This window comes from Etheostoma spectabile, chromosome 14 (assembly GCF_008692095.1).
Source record: "Etheostoma spectabile isolate EspeVRDwgs_2016 chromosome 14, UIUC_Espe_1.0, whole genome shotgun sequence".
Classification (NCBI taxonomy): Eukaryota; Metazoa; Chordata; class Actinopteri; order Perciformes; family Percidae; genus Etheostoma; species Etheostoma spectabile.
In genome coordinates, this window is record NC_045746.1 from 19,560,866 (window position 1) to 19,582,054 (window position 21,189).

A 21,189-nucleotide genomic window follows, 5' to 3' on the forward strand; every position below is an offset into this window, starting at 1 on the left:
GTGTGTGTGTGTGTGCGTGTGTGTGTGTGTGTGTGTAGCAGCTCAATCAGCCCATCAATGACTCAATGAGTAAAGGGCCTCTTCTAATAGAGACGACTACTACGCACACCCACACCATCACATGTAATACAGACACAAACACACAAAGGAGCAGGCACTAGGGGAGGAACGGTGCATGTATTCACATTGAACCGAAACATTACGGGCGTCTCGTTACATGAATTTACATGGAGAATACACAGTATAAATATAAATAAAACTTGTGTACAAATTAATTAATATAATGTGGAACTACTGTTCGATACGCAGGTTCTGGGGACACCTAATCTGTATTCCCACCTTAGCTCTGAGGCTAGCCGAGCTCTGCCTACATGCAGTTTTTTGTAAGGTGGACGGTCCAGTGAGTGAGTCAGAGACAGCAGCACTAAGGACGAGTATGGCGAGTGGTGGCGAACCACAGGGGTTAGAGGACCCGCCGGCCTCTTTAAGATCGCAGGTTTGGGAAAACTTTGAGACTGTTTGGCTGCATGCCCTCCCGTCGGGTTCCGTCCCCGCCTCCGCAACCTCAGTCTATGGGTCAGTTTCAGTAGTACAGGTGAGCAACGGGAGGATAAGACGAGGACTGTGTCAGCGTTATTCAGCATTTGTCGGGTGTGTGAGTGGAAATACATCTAACATGCCAATGAATGTCTGACGCCATCACCCAGATGTACCGATCACTGGAACAAGACTAAACAAACTGCCCGACTTCTCCTGCCTACAGTGCTTAACCAGCTTTTAGATACAAATAGTGCTTTCAGTATCTGCTGCATGTACTTGAACCTCACGCCATCCTGTCCACAAATTTTTTGTTGTTATTATTCTATGTAATTTGCACTTTCATAATTAGGAGATGCTGTATTATCAGTTTTATAACTGATTGTCTTATTTTGATTACAAGTTCCAGATGGAGTCTGGATATGATGTGGGGTACTTACTGTTTACATCTTATATTACACATGCAGGGGAGAGACTTTATGACACTAGGCGCTACAGCCTGAGACATGCACAGTAAATAAAAAAAAATAAAGAAATTGCCTTTTGCTTTTCCCTCCATTGTACCGAACTGAACCTTGATGTCTGAACCGAACCGTGACTTCTGTGTACCGTTCCACCCCTCGCAGGAACACAGGCTCCAACTTACAATGCAAGCAGAAAACATATACAAGTAATGACAAAACTACTGAGGACCCACACACCAAATTAGAGCGGTACTTTGCAAGCACACAGTGTTCACACAGAGGCATTAAGTCATTTCAATAACAAGCCCGAACGGCTGCAGTGGTGGAAAAGGTTCTCTAATCATCGAGTAAAGTTAAGTGAACATACAATACTATAATAGAGTCTTACATTTAGAATTGTTTTTAAAGATTATTTTTTGGGGCTTTTCCGTTTATTGTGTAGAGACAGTGGATAGACATGAAAGGGGGGAGAGAGATGGGGAATGACACGCAGCAAAGGGCAGCAGGTCGGACTCGAACCCACGCCGCTGCAGGACTCAGCCAATTTGGGCGCACGCTCTTACTGGGTGAGCTAATGGCCACCCCCTGCATTTAGAATTTCTAAGTAAAATCATTCAATAAAATCAATTAAAAAAAAACTAAAAAACAGTGGATCTTATCTTCCACCCTGTCCAATTTTGGTCACACCTTGAGTTCAAAGCATGCCCAAACCCGATCCCCATGCAGATGAACGTCGCTCGCCCTCCCTCCCTCCCTCCCTGAAACCAGCGCCCCTCATCCAGTTAACTTTTTGACGGTGGGTGAGTGAGGAGCTTCGGCCACTGGTTACATGGAGGTACCGAACAAACGGCTCTTTGAGTGAGGAGTGTAAATTCTCACTGCTCACATGCTCTGGTTGACGAGAAGTATGAAATTACAGGCCCTTGTATCTGTTCTGTGGATCAGCACTTGACAACTTTGCAGTGGACAATACAGTGGAAAATTAACAAGCACATGGCAAGTAGGAGTACACGCAAAAACAGACAGAAACTACACATGCTCTAAGAGGTAAACTGCAGTATTTGTAAGTAGGTGGTCACAATATCAGGCCTGTACCGTTATGTGCTGCAAAAGCTGGAAGGACATAATGTTCACAGACGTGATAGATAGACTGATGGATGGCACTTTGATGAAGTCCACACACACACACACACACACACACACACACACACACACACACACACACACACACACACACACACACACACACACACACACACACACACACACACACACACACACACACACACACACACACACACACACACACACACACACACACGTGTGTTGAGTCATTATGGGACAGCCCGTCTCACACACTAAGCCCAGGCTCGCTCCAGGCCACATGCTCTTTGAAGACCATTTGAACTTCCTTCACATAAACAAGAAAGGACTTTGACTGTATGGACGTATTGAACACACATGTAGATGTGTGTGAGACACCAACTCACAAGCGCACACACAGATACACGTCTCACACATGTACTGTGTGTGCATAAATGAATACACACGTGTGCACTTCAAAGATGCAGAGAAGCATTAATCAAAGACTTCACATCTAAGAGACGTAGAGAACAGAATTATGTAACAGCCGTTCATTCATATTTACAAACCACAGAAAAGACATTTACAACAAAAGTTTGGCTGCAGCTGGTCCTTGATATAAAACCCTCGCTGAGACCAGAGGGAAAGTAAAAGCTCCTCTATCAAATTGACTTTTTATTTACACCAAACCTTTGTGGGATCAATTAAGGATACAAGCCATTTACTGTCCATGTTTAATTTGGAGATTAAATAACTGGATCGCACCAAGGATGGCCAATTCTTCCACCAAATAAAACCAATTATTAGGAAAAAGTTGCACAAAAATCAAATCAAAGATTTCTTCCAGTAACGCTACTTCAGGTAAAGACAATTTTATTCCAGTTTTTACACTAAACCTTTACCAGAAATTGGACCATATTCATTGAAACATCAACATTAGGCACACATTTTAAATCTGTCAATATGAAATCTCTGCTTTACTTAAAAAATACAATTAACAGTATATCCCTCAATACTGCTTGTATTGAGGGATATACTGTTAATTGTATTTTGTCTGATATCTTAACTGTAGCGTTGGGTATACTGAAGTGCAACACCAATACTGATAAATAGTTTTTATTTAGTTTTTGGGGCTTTTTTCCCCTTTATTTCAGGGTAAAGTGGATAGACAGGAAAGGTGGGAGAGCGATGGGATTCAAACCCGGGCCGCTGCAGAGGCGTCAGCCTGCGTGGGGCGCACGCTCTTACTGGGTGAGCTGGAGGTCGCCCCGATGCAATCAATTTTGATTGACTCATCTAACAGCTGAAAAGAAGTCAGGAGGGGGCTCAGTGTTTTGTGGTCATGCACTGGTCCATGTAGGTTTTGTGTACAACTTCAGAGTTTCAAGCTTAAACTGTGTTGACCTGGTAACAAGTTTAGAGTTGCCTGCAAAGGACGGGCCACGTTGCCTACAATCGACACACAGCAGTATCGCTTTCCCCTTGTGCCGCAACCACGGGTACCATGTTAGCCTTTGTGGCTGAAAGTGGTACTTTTTCTTCTTCCCTGGCTCAGTCGGTCTCTCCCTGCCTGCGCCTTCATCCTCAGTCTAAGTCTCAACCTCTTGTCAAACATGCAACAGAATTTTTTTATTAAATAACTTTGATTTTTCAAAAAAAAAAATATTCTAAGAACTGACTGCATCACCAACGCTACTTTCTTCCGGGAGTTTTAAACATAGGACTGTATAAAAAAGGTTTTAAAGTGCTCCTGAGAGCTGCAAAGCTCTCCCTTCTCTTCATTGAAGCCTCTATGTTTACCAATGCCAATTTGTTTTGTTTTGTCATTGTTCATGTGTGCAATAAAAATTACACTTTGTGAGAAAACAAATCGTGATATCAATTCTAAGCTAAAAAAATCATGATTCATATTTTTCCCCGAATCGTGCAGGCCTACTATGTACACAATACATCTGTCGCATTGTCTCTCCCTATGTGATACAAAATCAATGTGTGACCATACATAACTCTTTAATGTGTTAAAATATATTCCTATACAAAGTTGTATAACTCTAAATATGCAGTCGTATGAGGCTAAGTCAAGACAGAAAAAGGTTTAAGTAACAAACAAGACACAGATGGGATGGAGGAGGGCTGACATATAACAAGGTGTTAAATGTATCCGTGCACGAGGGGTGTGTGTGTGTGTGTGTGTGGTGTGTGTGTGTGTGGGGTGTGTGTGTGTGGTAATGAGGCAGTGTAACTAGTCATCGCTATGGCAAACTATAGCCCACACCAACCTACAAAACAGGAGGCGACATTGATGACTAGCAGTTTGAACGTGTGCGTGTGTGCGTGTGTGTGTGTGTGTGTGTGTGTATGTGTGTGTGTGTGTACATGAACAGACTGGCAGCTAAATAAAACTGCAGCATCCCACATGTGCTCTGCGGAGGGGGAAGGTGTTTGTTTCTAAATCTGCTGTCACCCTGGAGTTTCACCACGAAGCGCAGATGCACATTCACGACGACAACAAATGAAAACTTTTCTTACACATTTGATGCCTTTGTAAATAGGCTCAAATTTACCCGGGAAATAAAACATTAAAAAAAAGGAGAAATAAGCTCAAATGTCAAGGTCACCAACATTACACAGAACCAATACTACTGGGGGACACAAAGTGTATAGTTCACGGAGTTTATCACAGTTCACCTGGAGTTCAAAGTAACATGATTCCAGTTCCTGTAACTTGAGATTGACCGGTCCGGCACTCTGCCATTATCTAAATCCACTGGTGTTGACCCCTATCAAGACCATATGACCTAAAAATGAAGCTAAATATTATCATCAGTCCAGACAAGCCTTACGAAGGATGGGTAAAACCTTTCAGACTGGAGCAAAGACAGCGTTCGTCATTTATAACAAGTGTCACCAGACCTGGCTCTGCAGTTTTGCCACTTATTGAGTTAGATAAGGTTTAACAAGGAAAGTTGGTTTCTATAGTAAATCAGGGTGAGTTAAAGTTGAGGTTTGTTTTCTTGTAAACAGTTTGTTTGCCTTCTTGCCAAAGCTCATTATTTGTTAACAAATTGTGTTGAGTTGTTTTCCTACTCAAGTCAATCTCTTTTTTTAAGATTCTTTTTTGAGCATTTAGGCCTTTCTTTATAGAACGGCTGAAGACATGGAAGGGGGGATGACATGCAGCAAAGCACTGCAGGTCGGAGTCAAACCAGCGGCCACTGTGTCGAGGAGTAAATCTCTGTATATGGGTGCACGCTCTACCAGGTGAGCTAACCAGGACCCTTCAAGCCAATATTCTAAACCATCAACATTTTAAATCCTGCATTGCTAACATCTATGTGAACAGTCTTCTTCTTCCCTGACTTCGTTGGTACATTGATGCCTTTTTTGCCATGTGTGGAGGGCATTGACCAGGTATGTGACCGTCAGACAGTCTGGGAGAATTGGACAACTTTTGGCCGAACATGCATTGAGTTTCCTGTGTGATGGGTAGGATGTGTTTCTTATGGGAAGTGTGACCTTTAAAGTGCCCACATTATGAAAAAAAGATTCTGGGATGTTGGGTGTTATTTATGTCTCTGGTGCTTCCACACGCATACAAACGGGGATAAAAACGATCCATGCTGTTTTGACTGAGATACGGTTTCTGAATGTCCTCTGCCTTCAGTCTCTGGGTGAGCCGAGGTGGCTAACTGTAGCACACGCTAGCGCTGGCATGCTGGCTCGTTCTCAGTGGCAGAACACTGCTATAACACACACTAGTTCACAATAATCTCCAAAAAACTACTTCCATGTCCCTGTTCTGCAGGTATTCCACAAGCGTCCCTCGTTTAGAAGAAGTCTCCCAGCTAATCCTGCCTTGTTCTGACCAAAGAGGAGAGGAGAAAGAGTTATCTAACTGATGTGATCTTACCTAGCTACTGAGTTTGTGTGACTCCCAACAAAGACAGTATAGAAATTAGATGTCTCACGCTGTAGCTAAAACGGAGACCTAAACACACAGGGTGAAAACAGGATCTGCAGCAATGTGCGTGTCTGGTACAACCTCAAAATACAATTATGAACTCGAAAATGAGCATAATATGGGCGCTTTAAGCTTTCAGATGAAAATGACTGTGTTCCGTGACAAGTATAGTCCAAAAACATGGTCGTAGTTCTGTTTACATTACATTTGGGCTTAAGTGTGGAGGCGTTATCCTACTTTTATTTAACCCTTTTTCATCGACTTTAGTCTCACCTTAGAGCTCGGCTAAGCTTGTCATAGTTCATCTGTGGTTTACACTTCCGCGCCCCCCACAAGCGGGCCACCTCGTCCGGGTCCTTGATGACAAACTCTCCATAGTCTCCCTGCCAGGCGATGACGTCGTGGTACTCCTCTTTCCTCAGCAGCTCCAGGATGAAGTGCCACAGCTGGATCTGTCTGGAACCTGGGCTCGACTCAGGCTTGTAGGCCCAATCCGGAAAGGCAAACCCTGTGGGACAGAGGAGACAGAAGAGGGGTGTTACAGCTGGATGATCGTGAAGCGAGGCAAATTCAAAGAGAGGACTAACAGGACAAGAAAAATTTGGGTTTACTCCAGCTCTTTAACCCTGTCTAGTCTTTAGCTTGTCTCATGCCGTTGGTGCACTGCAGCTGATAAACCGTCATCCTTCTGAAGCTGTTAATTGTCTCCTTGACTGCAGCTGTTTCACCAACACAATAGGTGTAAATAGCTTGTGTTCACAGTGAATAATAGTCAGGACTTTGCCTATGTATGCATGGGTTTGGCAATACAAAGTTACATTTTGCAAGAAACTAGTTGGCATCCATTTCATGGTGCTTGAACGTTGTTTTGTGTTGCTCTGGAGATAAACAATATGTGTGTAAAAAGTCTGGATATTTTTTAAAGAGAAAATGCAGTTCAGTACAGAAGAATAGCCAATATATGAGGAAAAATAGAAAAACAGCAATGACTTAGAGTGGAGCATTTGCGAAAGTATACAAGACATGAGACATATTGTGAATAACAAAATCAAGGATGAAACATGCATGTTGAAATTCTCAACACATTTCGGCCTATGGCATTGGTGCACAGTGGCTTTAGTTCCTCCATGAAAGCAGACGATGAGCATTTCGGCCAAATCTGTTCCCAGAGACCGCAGTCATTTCAAAACTCCACCGCTATCGCCATCAAAGCTAGAAAATCAGCCCTGTTATAACAGATTAACAGGCCTTGAGATATGTGCAGACAAAATATAAGCCATGGTTTTATAACTACTATCAGAACACACTTGCATAAACACACGCTATTATCCAACAGTTAAAAGTATAGGCTATGTGTTGTAAAGCAGTGGGTGGCAGTAAAAGACTCAACAGCACTTCAACACAAGGCCAGGCTCGCTCACACACACCACACACACACACACACACACACACACACACACACACACACACACCACACACACACACACACACACACACACACACACACACACACACACACACACACACACACACACCACACACACACACACACACACCACACACACACACACACACACACACACACACCACACCCACACAACCACCACACACACACACACACACACACACACACACACACACACACACACACACACACACACACACACACACCATTAGGACCAGATGTGTCTTGGCAATCAGGCTGAGAAAGCAGAGGGTGGGAAACATATGGGCACAATATAACAATGCTGAATTTGGTGTGTGTGTTTATGTAACTGTAAAGAAACACACTATCCTAAATACCAAGGTTACAATCAGTTTCCCACACTCAACAAAGTTTGTCATATCTATATAGCAGTGACAGTGAACTTCTAACAATGATAAGGCTGCCAGACTATAACACTGATGGGTTGTGGCCTGTTGACTGTAATCTTGCTTGATATATTATAAAAGTTGTTGCATCATGCTGTATGTGACCAGTGTTGCAAAACACCATCCAATGTATCTGTGTATAGGCCCACTAATTTAACAAATAAAACAAGAAATTATTTAAATTTTTCAGCACTTTATTACCTTTTTTAAGGTTTTTTTTGGAAACCACTTTGGTCCAGCGCCATGAAAGCAGACAATAACCCACAGAAAACAACCGACAAAGGAAAAGATAAGACGACATAAAAAGCTGGAAAAGGGGAGATGTTAAAGTTGTATAAGAGTAGGAAAAAAGAAGACACACCTGGCAACTTAATCCTAGGGTAAAGTGAACTGTATCTGAGTATGGTGCCCAGATGGTAATTAAATCAATTATGACTTTTTATTTACACAGTATGTGCTCAAACTGTCTGCACTGTGAGCTCATTTATGAGTAGGCTTGGAAACGATAACGTAAACAGAACAAAAATGGCAGGTGTCAGTTTATTAAAAATGACACAGCATGCCTGATATTTACTTTTCAACATAGGTGTAAAGAGTCTTTTCACAACTGTTACCAGGTGATTTTTGCACCAGCGTTTGTAGCGGATTCAAATGCTTAGGGACTCCTTCACAGTGGATCAGTTAAAGCAGCAGCAACTGGTGGTAATGATCAGTCTTTTTTGTTAAGCTGTGATGACATTATCCAGAGTAATGAAATTCCTAACTACATGGGTGGTACTTTCTCAAAAAACAAAAAAATTATTGTACAGTCTGAATTTTTGTGAACTGCATTTACAATTAGCTGACATGGGTCTCACCGCACCGATCCGTTCAATCAAATTCTGACCACGATTCGTGCATCGACAGCCGGCCTTAACATGTGAATCCCCTTATCCAGATAACGTTTTAATAGCAAGTGTAAATGGAGTTAAAGTGAGTCGTGGAAGAACTAACCAAGTCGGAGATGGTGAAACCAAAGTCCACTATCAGGTGTCCAAAGCACAGCTACGTGTCGGCAAATGCCATTAATCCATGGTAGTCATAGTAGTAGTAGAAGATGTACATTAGCAGCAGTAGTAGTACTAGTACTACTACTACTACTACTACTACTACTACTACTACTACTACTACTACTACTACTACTACTACTACTACTACTACTGGTAGAAATGCATAACTGACTGAAAGTGGGAAAATCTTACCACATGGAATAAAAAGATTGTACCCATCCGACCTATAAGTACTCCACTCATAGATAGGCCACAAAAATGAACTAGCAAATGTAATACCTTGTGTTTACAATAGAGTGTTGCCACATTACAGCAACAGGTCAAGTACAACTCAAGTGACTAAGCACTGGAGGCAGCTTTTACATTAGTTAGTGCTGTCCATGTTGTCAAAGGAGTTAAAAGCGAGAAAAGTATTGCATGGGCGACACATTGCATGAAGCTCCCTTGGGATCAACGTCTGTCTAAATAATTATAGTATGAAGACACACAAGTTGAGTTTCTGCAATCGGCTTCCCACTTTAGAATAGATTTAAGAGACTCAAGCTGTGACTTTTTAAATTAAAACGGTAAGTGAGTCAGTGTAATGTAATATAAATTGGAAATAGTCTATAGATGTATTAGGGCTGGGCCATCCAGAGAGAATCAAATATCAGAATATTTTTTTACCACATACCTCGATATTGTAACGATATTGTAGTGTTGACTATTGGTGCTTTCACAAAATACTAACAAGAGATTTTAGATAAATAATCATCAGTAATGTGGATATAATGACTAAGTGGGTAAAGGTAAATAATAGAACAGTCTGGTAAGTTCAGAAAATGACATCACTTTACTGCAATGCAGCCTTTAAAACCAGGAAAAGACACCACTTCTGTCATGTTACAATATCCAAAATCTAAGACAATATCTAGTCTCATATCACAATATCCATATTATATTGATATAATGACCTTGCCCAGCGCTAAGATGTAGTCATTTGGGTTTTGGTTTCCCTATAAAAGAAATACTTGTAAAATTCCTTTTAAAGACTTGTTGTAGATGTTAAAGTTCCTCAAAAAATACAGTTCAATCACAACTGAAAATATCCCTCACTGTGTGTGAATTTAGGTTAAGAAATATATTTGTTTGTGTTGCAGCAAAGTGTCAGTTCCGTTTCAATTCATCGGTAATGTACTTCAAATATAAGAAATTGATGAGACAAATATAGTGGCTCTTTAGTTGTTTTTTTATGTGGCAGCTGAACATCTCACGAAAGTCAAATTAATAAGGAAGGGAAAACTATCTGATAAACAAACCCCCCTTGGTGACTAATAAACCACATGCGGCATTCAGATCTCCTATGGTGCTCAGAGAGTGAGCCAGACGACAAAAGCCGGTTGTGATAGTTCATAATAGCTATTTGAAGGCCGATTACTAATGGGGTACAAGCATATGATTCATACACCAGACAGTAGGGCTCATGTCGGTAGGTACAGGTTAGGCGTCGTGACACAGACACAACACTGCTGTATAATGGGATGCAAACTGGTGATTGCCGGAGAAAAATACATGTGCACACTTCCATATGTGCACATGCACGGACACAGGCTGACGTGTACAACGCACAACAGGAGTGGATTAAATCTAGGTGGGCGAGCTAATATCTCCCTCACACACACACACAAAGTACACAGACAAACAACACAGGTTAGTGGGGAGAGTTAAGAGGGTTCATGCGTGGGTGCACAGAGCACACAGACAAAGAAAACGGGAATAGCAACCATGCCCACCGCGCGTGTGTGTTGCAGATGTCCCTGCTGACTCATAGCTTGTTCATTCGTTCAGCTTTCACAGATTCCGCCTTTCTCCCCCTCAACACCACTGCCATCTTTTCTTTCTTTCCTCTTTAATTCTGTCCCTCCCTCGCTCAGCATCTCCTAAGACACACCGTCTCCTAGCAACAAAAGCTTTTAGCTCTAAAAATAAATGGCCGAGTCACGACGGACAAGACAAAATATGATTCAATTACAGGAACTTGCCAAAAGAGTTAAGAGTTTGGGCGCAGATGCAGAGAGCTACAGTGTGAGGGTGCCTGACCAGCAGCAGCTCCAGCGCTGTCACACAGTGTTTACAACAGAAAGGACACTTTGCACTGTCCTGTAAGCACTGGAGGAGTAATGTTTCAGAGGCAACACACTGATAGCAATAGAGGCAGACACAGAAAATCAGACAGCTAAGCCGGTGGTGTGACTGATGCACAATTGAAGAGCAACTGCTACAGCTGGTTGTTAATGTGAGTAAAAAGAGGTTATCAGATAAAAACTATGAGACAGAAAGCATGAGTGGGAGAAAGACAGAAAAAGGAGCAGTGAGACTGAACAAACAGCCAAATTGTGTTGTGTCCAAAGTATCATAATCAAGCCTGCAATATTTAGCTATCTCAGCCCTTAGGCAAGGAGGAAGGGACATCAGTCTAACGCAGCCTCAATTTTATGATACATTTACACTGCAAGCAAATCACTGCCTATAGCCAGTTTTTCTTTTGCAGGAACTGAAAAACAAGTCGTCCTCAGTCCCTTTCTAGCAGAAGTCCTCCTGTAATGAAGATTGGCCGGTTTGATCTGTAGTCACTGGCTTCTATACATAAGCCTCCTTTATAAATGATTTTCTGCTAACTTTAACGTGGCATGCCTGTTACAGAAACAGCCACAAAGCTTGACTGGTTAACACAGTATATAGTGTACGAGGCGAGAGATTGCGGACTTGTTATTTTGTCCTCAGCATGGAGGGAGAGCTGTTCTCTAGTTTTGTGTCGGACATTTTTAGAAAATATAGTGAAGCTCACGTTGCTTGCAATTGTCAAATGTTCAGCTTTAAAAGAAAATCTGAGATTAAGGCACATGTAAACTACTATTTCTAGTCTTTCATTTTATGTTTGCATGTAAAAAATGCATACTAAAATAACCTTTTGTGTGCTTTTTAGCAGTTTTATTTAAAGTATTTTTTTTTCACTCCAGTGCATTTTTTTAAGAAAAAAATATTTTAGTCCTTAATGTAAAACTGGCAGAAGTTCTACAGACTACAGTGCATGGTACTTGAATTGGTCCTTATCTGCAGCCAGTTAAGTGTCAGTGCTGATCAATGTGAGCTACATCACATATTACATTACACTACATTACACTGCTTGTTTTACAGCTTCTTCAAATTAGTCGACGGCATTGTTCGACAGCACAAGAGATCTGCATACGGTGCTACAAGTCAGAAAAAACTGAGGTCAACAAACAAACCCAAAGCTCTTTGTACTATCTGGCAAACTTTGCTCCAGACAGGAAACAATTCTGATTGTCAGGCAGAGGTGAAACACACCATTTCAGGCCTCATTTGATTCTACTTATAGCCAAAACTAGGGTATGAGAACTTATTTACTATTAGCCTGTAGTCCAAAGCCACCTGCATTCTCCTTTCCAAGAGAAACAACGGATCTGTACAGCCACAGTTGGTGGGTGAGGGGGTTTAAACACACAGGTCTGCTTTTCTTAGGGATGCTGACGTCACCACAGTTGAAGTGGTGCTCTTAATAACTGATAGCCATCTAGAAGGCCAGAAGAATAACACGAGCGGCCTCCTAGTCTACATGCTCTCCACAACAACTTTCTTTAACACGCTGTTCTATTTATCCATCTATCCCCTCGTTTATTTTCCCTCCCTTCCTCCTATTCTTTGGTGGGTCTATATTTAGCCATTGCAAAGGTCGCTGTGTCTTTCTGCAGGGTAATGATTCAGGGGCACAGAGAATACAGAAAAGGTAACAGGCCGGGCTAAATGGCCGGGGGCCGGCTGACTGCTGAAATCTGGATGGGGTTTTATCAGGGATGGAATCAGGACAACACAAAAAAGGCAGGAAATAGAGTGGTACAGAGCAGCAAAAGGGGAATCTCCGTTGGGCGTAAACAGAACTGGCATCTGCAGAAAGTCAGAGTCTGGAGGAAAAACACACAAATAAAAAACAAATGGGGAAAACAAATAAATCACTTGAACATTTAAATGCAAAACTTGTGTAAGAACATTTAAATATTAACTTCTAATTTTGTCATGAATTCCTGCTGAAATCCTGCAAAATCTGTATATAACAAAAGGTCAATTTTAAGTTTAAGATGATGAACTATTGATCGTGCAGACCTGGTTGTCTGAGTTTCCATTTTTACCTTGCTGTGTAAACAACCTATCTCCAACAGACAATCTAACACTGCCTCATTGAGGAGACCTGAGCCTCAAACTACTTATTGAGCTGATCTCATAATTACCCGTAAAGAATGGAGTTTAGACCTGAGGAGCCAGTGGCTTAAAGCCAGGGAGGAGTGAGAGAAATAGATGGGACGGAGAGGAAATCAGGTGGAAAAGGTAGGGAAGCGGCATGAGGGCAGCATGAGAGAAAGAAACACAATCCAGCCAAGATCAAAGGGAAATGGAGGACGGCTGTCCGCAGGTGCATTGGGTGAACCCTCACCTCGGTTCTCACATGATCCCCCCCATTACATAAAGCTTACAGAGAGAGACAGACAGATGAACAGACTGACAGAGACAGACTGGGAGAGGAAGGAGAGCAGACTGGGTCAGAGTTAGGGAGGGAGGAGAGTTAAAGACAGAAATATAGACAGAAATAGGTGTCCTAATAAGATCCTTATGTTAGAGATATGAGATGTAGGCTGAAAATGGAGTTGCACATTTGTTTCCCAACCAAGGAAAACACGGGTACTATGAGGCCAAAGTCAAAGAGAAAGCTTCCCAGAAAAAGACAGAAAAATCGAGAAACAAAAGAAAAGTATTTGTGAATCCCTTCAAGAGGAAGTGAGAAGCTGCCTGAATACCAAAAGTAGATAAAATGTTACAAAAAAAGTAGCTCACCATAAAATATTCTCATACAATTTGTCATTGATGCCTTAAATCTGTGCAGACTACACTACAACAACAACAACACTAGGTTTGTTGGCAGACTCTGTAACATCACTGAAAAGGCATTATATAGTGTATATATATATATATATATATATATATATATATATATATATATATATATATATAGGTTCTCTTGGGGATGATGTGGTTGCTTTCCATCTCAGTAATCCATCTTCCAAGTAGCTTGTGCTATGAACAATGCTTCCCATAGACTGTGAGCAATCCAAACTAAACAAGGCCTCACAATTTAGGATGAGCATTTGTGGAACACAGGCAGCTGCACTGCCATGTTCAAGTCTGCAGACAAAGAGTTAAGACACAGTAGAAAGTAAAGAGTTTGACTGTTTGCCATAGGAGTTTGGCCTTGGACTGCAAAGTGAAGCCTGTAAGTGTATAAATCATCTCGGCTACAACTGAGACAGCTAAGCCACTCTAATCTGTGACACGGCAGCCGCCCGAACCTCGCCAGACAGAAACCTGTCGCGTCCTGGAAAACTCGGTGGCACCTTGGAGGCAGCCAAGGCGTTGATTAAGCCAGCCCTGGCTTGGTGTGATGCGAGTGTGTGTCTCTGCTCATTCAGGAGTCACTTATTATAGTCAGATACGAGGGAAAGCTCCCGTTACACGTTTCTGTGGTCACTTGAAAAAATAAACAATCACAGCAATCACAATATATCTCCTAACCTGCAGCACATGAGTCAAGGCTGGAGGCCCTTCGGCTTCAGGTCTATATTCCCAGAGAGGAATACGTGTGCATACATGCATGTACATGTGCTCAGAAACCTGTCCGAGCATGCTTTTGTTCCAGAAAATGACTACCATGTAAAACATTCAGCTGTGATGAGCTCCTCAGAATGTAACTAAGTACATTCCAAAACTGCTGTTAAGTTACTTAAAATGTAAATAATTCTCTGTGTATTTTTTTCTGTATTTGTTCTCTAGCGACATAAACTATCAAATAAATTTAATTTACGTTTTTCTTTTTATGTTTTATGCCATTATAACTTTATTATACTACTCACAAGACATTTGGGAGCTATTTCTACTTCTGTCTATGGTAATGCTTGTTCATTTCAGAGCCAGACTTGGTTTTCAGAGGTTTAATACATCCATGGCTTGAGCCAGCTAACGATACTAGCTAACGGTAGGCTAACGCTACCTGTTGTATGTGAACTAGCGTCACGACCTAGGCTGTTTTAAAATATACGTTTTTTTTCTTCTAATTTTAACCGGTTGTAATCCTTACACATTTAAACCCATTTTAAAACCGATTCATTTGCATCGTTACATCCCCAGTAATGAGAATACAACATTCTGCCAGACCTTTAATTCTGCAATCTGTAGACAAACTTTACTTATTTTAGACTGGCTATCAATGAAAAAAAATCCCTACAAACACAACTTGAAGTGGTCAGAGAATGTGTAGTGTGTAGTTGTTGTAGAGGACACTTCAAAGCAGGAGAGAGAGAGAGAGAGAGAGAGAGAGAGAGAGAGAGAGAGAGAGAGAGAGAGAGAGAGAGAGAGAGAGAGAGAGAGAGAGAGAGAGAGAGAGAGAGAGAGAGAGGATAAATGTCTGCATTAGATTCTGACTTCTGTGTTGTGGTTCGGTCGCCAGACGACTTTCATTTTCCATCAACACACACGCACTACGGTGTGTAGGCCAACATCGAAAATTTTGTGACTTCAGCTGTTGGATTTAGCCATGTGAACACTAGTGCGCACGCGTACGTGCACACAACCACATTGGAACACACACACACTTGTCACCGCAGCCCAGAATAGGTCCGTTGCACCAAATCCAGGGAGCTGGATGAGTGACTCATTCTCATACTCCATGCCAATCAAATTTCATCTTCTCCTCTCATCTCCCCCACCCTCTTTCCCAGAATGATGCTTTTCTTTCAGCGTCTTTCCACACAGACAAAGAGGCTCCACTGTTGATTACAACTAATAGGACAACCAGCACGACCATGCTAGAGTGGATGGAAGTGACAGCGATGTGAGAAAACGAGTAAAGAATCAAATAAATCTATCTTTTCATCATTTATATTTGAAATAGGTTCTATGTGTATCTCAATACTCCTGAAGTCATAAAACATCAGCCATAGCCAGCAAAGTAGCCGGAGTGTGTCAAGAGCAAATCAACAGGAATGTGCATATTTTTGCACTGATTAACATTCATGGCTATGATTAGTCAAGTCATGTTTATTCATGCTGTATAGTTTTTTTTGCCTTAGATGGCTTTACAATCTGCACAACATTTGACCCTAGACAGAATTAGGTAGCCTACATGAAGTACAAACTTTATACCGATTTCAAATCGGTGTACCCTGTATACCCACTGTGTGGAATAGTTTAAATGTAAGGTTACGTGGGGGCAGGGATAAAGTGGTACTATAAACTGAGTCAGCAGCCCGCTGTGACCGAATGAATTAAACTCTTAGTGGGACACTACATTTTATGATATTGACAAGGTAACCTCCTTATCACTTTGCTGGCAATTGCTGATGATTAGATCAACTACACTCAAACTGGAAGAAACCCAAACCTTTTTACCTCAAACTGCTTCTGAACATCAGCAATCACCTTGTACAATCCCAATCTCTTAGCTCTGCATGCCAATGCTGAAGGTCGTCACTGGGAAGATAGAAACCTTCTCTACATATTCTTCTGAACGCAAACATGAATATTTGCAACGTGACATCATGACTTTGCGTAAACATACACGCCAATTTTCTTAAGCAAGTGGCGTGTTATTCTGTACGCGTTTTGAGCTATCCAAGTGTATGTCTACGCTGTATACAGTGGACGTACACAAACAAGCCACTTGGTGTGTTATTGCGAGATGAAAGCGACGGTCTAGTTTAGGAAATCTGACACGCAGGACACGATCCCCGGGCCCCTGGGTGAAAGTCCTGTGTTTAACCTATCTACCACCCCGACCAACCTCCTTACGCGGATTTTCGCCCTTTCACACCCCTCTATGCACGCAATCGCAAGGTATATTAAGTCAACGGAGACCAAATGGCGTTAATAAAAATGCTAAAAACCAGAGTATGCGTTTTAATAACACGTCAATAATGGCATACGAATTGGTGTTTCATACATACGCCATTTCATGATATCAGTCTGATATGTTATTGACATCATATTCATATTATGTTACTGACAAACTATAACATGGGCTCCTAATGTTGTTGTTGTAGCACTTGTAGCTTATAGTGCAATCACAGTGACAGTAATTCACTCTGGATGAGTGTGTCCGTGAAATTCTTAAAATGTTGAACAGCCAGCAAGGGACTTTCTGTGTTTCTATGTGTGATGTCTGGGTGCGTTAGTCAGCCTTTCCTCATTGGCAGAGCCACCGCAGTCTTAATTCCTCGGTCTATTGCATTAAAGCTGGATGTTTCAGTCTCTAGACTGAGTGGCTCGCTCCCTGTGTTAAAACATTAAAGACAGAGGCACGACGGCGTCACCGCAGGGAGATGGCAGCCCAAATGAGCAAGCCACGCTCGCTAGTAGTGAGAAAATTAAAAGAGTGTGTCTATATATGTGTGTGTGTGTTAATGCAAGACAGACATCACCCGTTTTCATGGTATGTGGGGGGTCCGGGCCCCCTAATAAAGTGTGCATGCTGTGAGTGGGCGAGATGAGTGAGTGTCTGTCTGCGGGACAGAACTGACTTTCACGTTTCAATAAAAACAGAGAACTGAATCATCCATCACTGCCACTGGCCCGGGGGTTTCACACAACCAACAGGGACAGCAAAAGTGTCAAAAATCTATTTCATATGGAGATACTTAATTCTTTTTAATTCAGATCATTTGATTCAATGAGCTCATTCATTATATCATTTGATTATACAAAGTGTTTGGATTGCCAACATTTCTAAATAATTCAGCTTGAAGTTGATGTTACAATAAAAAAAAAAACCTTAGTTGGGTTATTGTGCTGTGGGTGATAAAGAAAGGACAGATAAGCTGAAACAGTATATCATATGTATAGTGTCGGATTTTTAAGATAAACGTGGTCAAAAATATGAGGTAAACGTAGTTCAGAGAAATCCCCTCGAGCGAAAAACGTTCAGATTTCCAACTCTTCTGAATTCTCCGGTTTCAACTACTTTTCTACTACTGCTCTGTGTCATGTAACACCGAGCCGGCCTTCTATGATTGGTTATCTGCTCCAGGCAGACCAGACTGGAGGGTTTTTTAAGCTACTGAGGTGTTAATATTGACGGGAGTGAAAGAGGTCATCTTGGCTGCCAGTGTTGTTAAATTCTCCCCAATCACATTGCTCCTGAAACAGGTCCGGTTATGTATTAGTTTTAAAAGCCTTTATTTAATATTTTTTGATGACGGTATTGAAACTGATACCGTTGCTATTTTTAAGACCTCGTGATATATCGTATTACCGCCCAACCCTAATGGGCAGTATGAGAAAAATAAAGTTTTTTGACATTAAAGCATGTTGGCTTGTTCTCGTACAAATACAAAATACAAGTATGAACCTGTAAATATCATATAATAGTTCACCTTTAAATTATTCTCAATGACATACCTGTTGTGATTTGACTTGAATAGAGGCCAAATTTATAAGTCGCAAAACGTAGATAAGGAAAATAGTGGATTCTAGACCAAAATGAAGAGCCACATTTGGCTTTGATCAGTGCAGTTGGATCAGGTTCCTCACCACCACCACCAGACACACCTGCAACCGGTAAGCAATGTTATGTAGCTGATGACTTTAGCTGTTATGTCATCATACTGAAGCTTGTAAAACCCCTCCAATGTCTTCAGGTCCTTGTTTTACAGCTTCTCCTCATCGACCCAGCCCTGCTTTAATCCGCCCAGAGGGGAGACACTATGTAGGGGAGACACAGCCTGTCAGCTTTATATATATATATATATATATATATATATAATTCTTTAAAAAAGGGTCACTGAACTTTGGTTCAACTTGTTTGTGGGTGTGAGGAGAAGGGGAAAGTGTGTGTGAGAAAACGAGAGGGTAAGGGTGTGTGTGTGTGTGTGTTGCCTGTATGCACTTGAGTTGTTTGTAAAAAAAAAAAAAAAAAAAAAAAAAAAAAAAAAAAAAAAAAAAAAACACAGAAAAAGATAGTTTTTCACCAACTAGCCTTTAGCTAACTTCATATAATTTGGGTATGAAACACTCTTACATGCAGAGTCACATCTAACAAACACACCACACACAGATAGCCACAGGGTTCCAGGACAAGTTGTGACAGCCATAAAAGACAGAAAAAAGCCACAGGGTTCCCAAGTACCAATGACTGGAGCAAACACAACAGACAAGAAAGAACGCTGAATCCATCTCTTTCCCTCCATTGACCAAGACAGGTTTTCTTCACTCTGAAGGTCCTAGACAAGACAACAACTGCCAAAAAATTCCTTCTTCAGCTCTCTTTATCTAGCCAAAACATTACATAATGTGTCTTTATACTGTTTTCATCTGAGCAATGAATGCAAGAAACTTTGAAATGAGCAAGCAGCATCTCGTTGTGGTGACACTGCATGGATTGGATCAGTCCTGCAGCATGCTGTTACAAGGCAGTGCCTTTCCTCCGTGCAGCTTCAACAATATTAAACCAGACTATGTCACAGCAGGCATAAACTGTAAAAGGAATTTTAGCAGGATTAGGTTATTAAGTCATTTATAGATTATTAAATGACACAGTTTGGGTAGTGCAAAAATGTCTAAAAAGCTGACAAAAAACCCTGCATTTAAATATATCTATAGTTTATGGTGATAATATCAGTAATTTACTGTAATGCAGCATGGATAAGCCCCGACTAACTTTCTGGGCACCATTTTTTAAATTTATTTTTATTAATTCAAAACCAAAGGAGGGATTTATTTTACATCTTTATCTCACACAGGATTTAATGTCCCATCATCAATTACATGCCAACTTACAGGCAACCTGCCTCTTGTCATGGGCATCAGATGTAAGTTCATACCAACTCCTGGTTTTGGTAAAAAAAAATACCCATCTTGTTCTACTGTGCTTAAACAATCACTAAAGAAATCAGCTAGAGGAAACTGCCTGTTTTATACGTAAGAAATGTGCTTTTTATATCGTTAAGAGTCGGGCCAGATGTGTCTTGGCTTTGGATTTAATTACTTTGGATACAAGGACACTGAAATAAGAAATGATCTTTCCTCTGAGCCAGCAGACTGCTGCCACATTGACACAGTCTTTTTGTCGTGCACATGCATTTCTTGTAAAAAATTCAATGATGCCCTAAGCTTGGCTTACCCCTGCCTTTGAAGGAAGGTTTAGGGGGCATAATCTCCAATAGAGTAAAAATTAGTATTTAGAAAAGTGCCAATGCTCATGTTTGTGAGAAAATAAATAAAAAATGTGCTTGGCATTTCTGACAGCTGGACATCTCACATTTACAATCAAGCAGTGTGGGCTAAAAATGCAGGTGCACCGCCAACAAGTGAATGGGCAGGAAAAGTCTGGGTTGGATCAACTCAGTCCAAACAACCACAAAATACCCAAACTGTGCTCTTTTTCCTCTATGCCACCTCTTGGCAGCGTTTTTTCTCTCAGTGGCTCTTGAGGTGGTCCCTTTTGAGAAAACATATCCAATTTATTTTGCATAATTTTACAACTGGTTTCTAAATCAACTGAGTTGTTGCTTTTCTTAAAGAAGACTTTCCACTGGTGTTGCAATGAATTGCCAATGAATGCCACAGTTGGATTTTAGTGTGTGCCAATGCTCCCATTTCAATCGCAATGCATCTAAGAATCAATTATTTTTCCCACCGCTACCCATTATCCTTTCTGCACTGTGTAGACAGCAGACTCACATGCGGGTGGAGGACTACCTCAATCCATTGACCATAAACTTAAAAAACTTATAAACCAACCAACTTATTCTCCACGAACCACAGAGGATAGCCATAACACACAGCACACCTCTTTCAGTCAGGATGACTCCAGCCAAAACAACCAGAGACAAAGCACAAACCTACCTCTACACTTTCTGTTTCTCTCAGCCTTGGTTTGGTTCAAAAACCTTCAAAAGAGCTACAAGGGCACAAAAAAACTGTCTGCATTTTTCGATGAACAAAGGCTTTACAAGCTTCACTGACCAGGCTTATTTGATAAACCTAGTCTGACGGGTAAATGGTTTAGGACAAGCTTTATTCAGCATTTTATTACTAAAAAATATTCAACATAGGAATTTTGTATTAACTAAGCTGTAAATATTGATCAAATGGCATAAGAGGGCAAGTCTATATTATGCAAAAG

The 21,189-nt window shown here is 41.2% G+C and overlaps 1 protein-coding gene across 1 annotated transcript in view; it reads right to left on the reverse strand.

Annotated features, from left to right (window-relative positions):
• erf (Ets2 repressor factor) overlaps window positions 1-21,189 on the reverse strand; it is a 39,279-nt gene that overhangs the window by 10,684 nt on the left and 7,406 nt on the right. Inside the window, exon 2 of the mRNA XM_032535912.1 lies at window positions 6,319-6,553. Coding sequence (XP_032391803.1) covers window positions 6,319-6,553 — 235 coding nt within the window. The remainder of the gene's footprint in view (window positions 1-6,318; window positions 6,554-21,189) is intronic.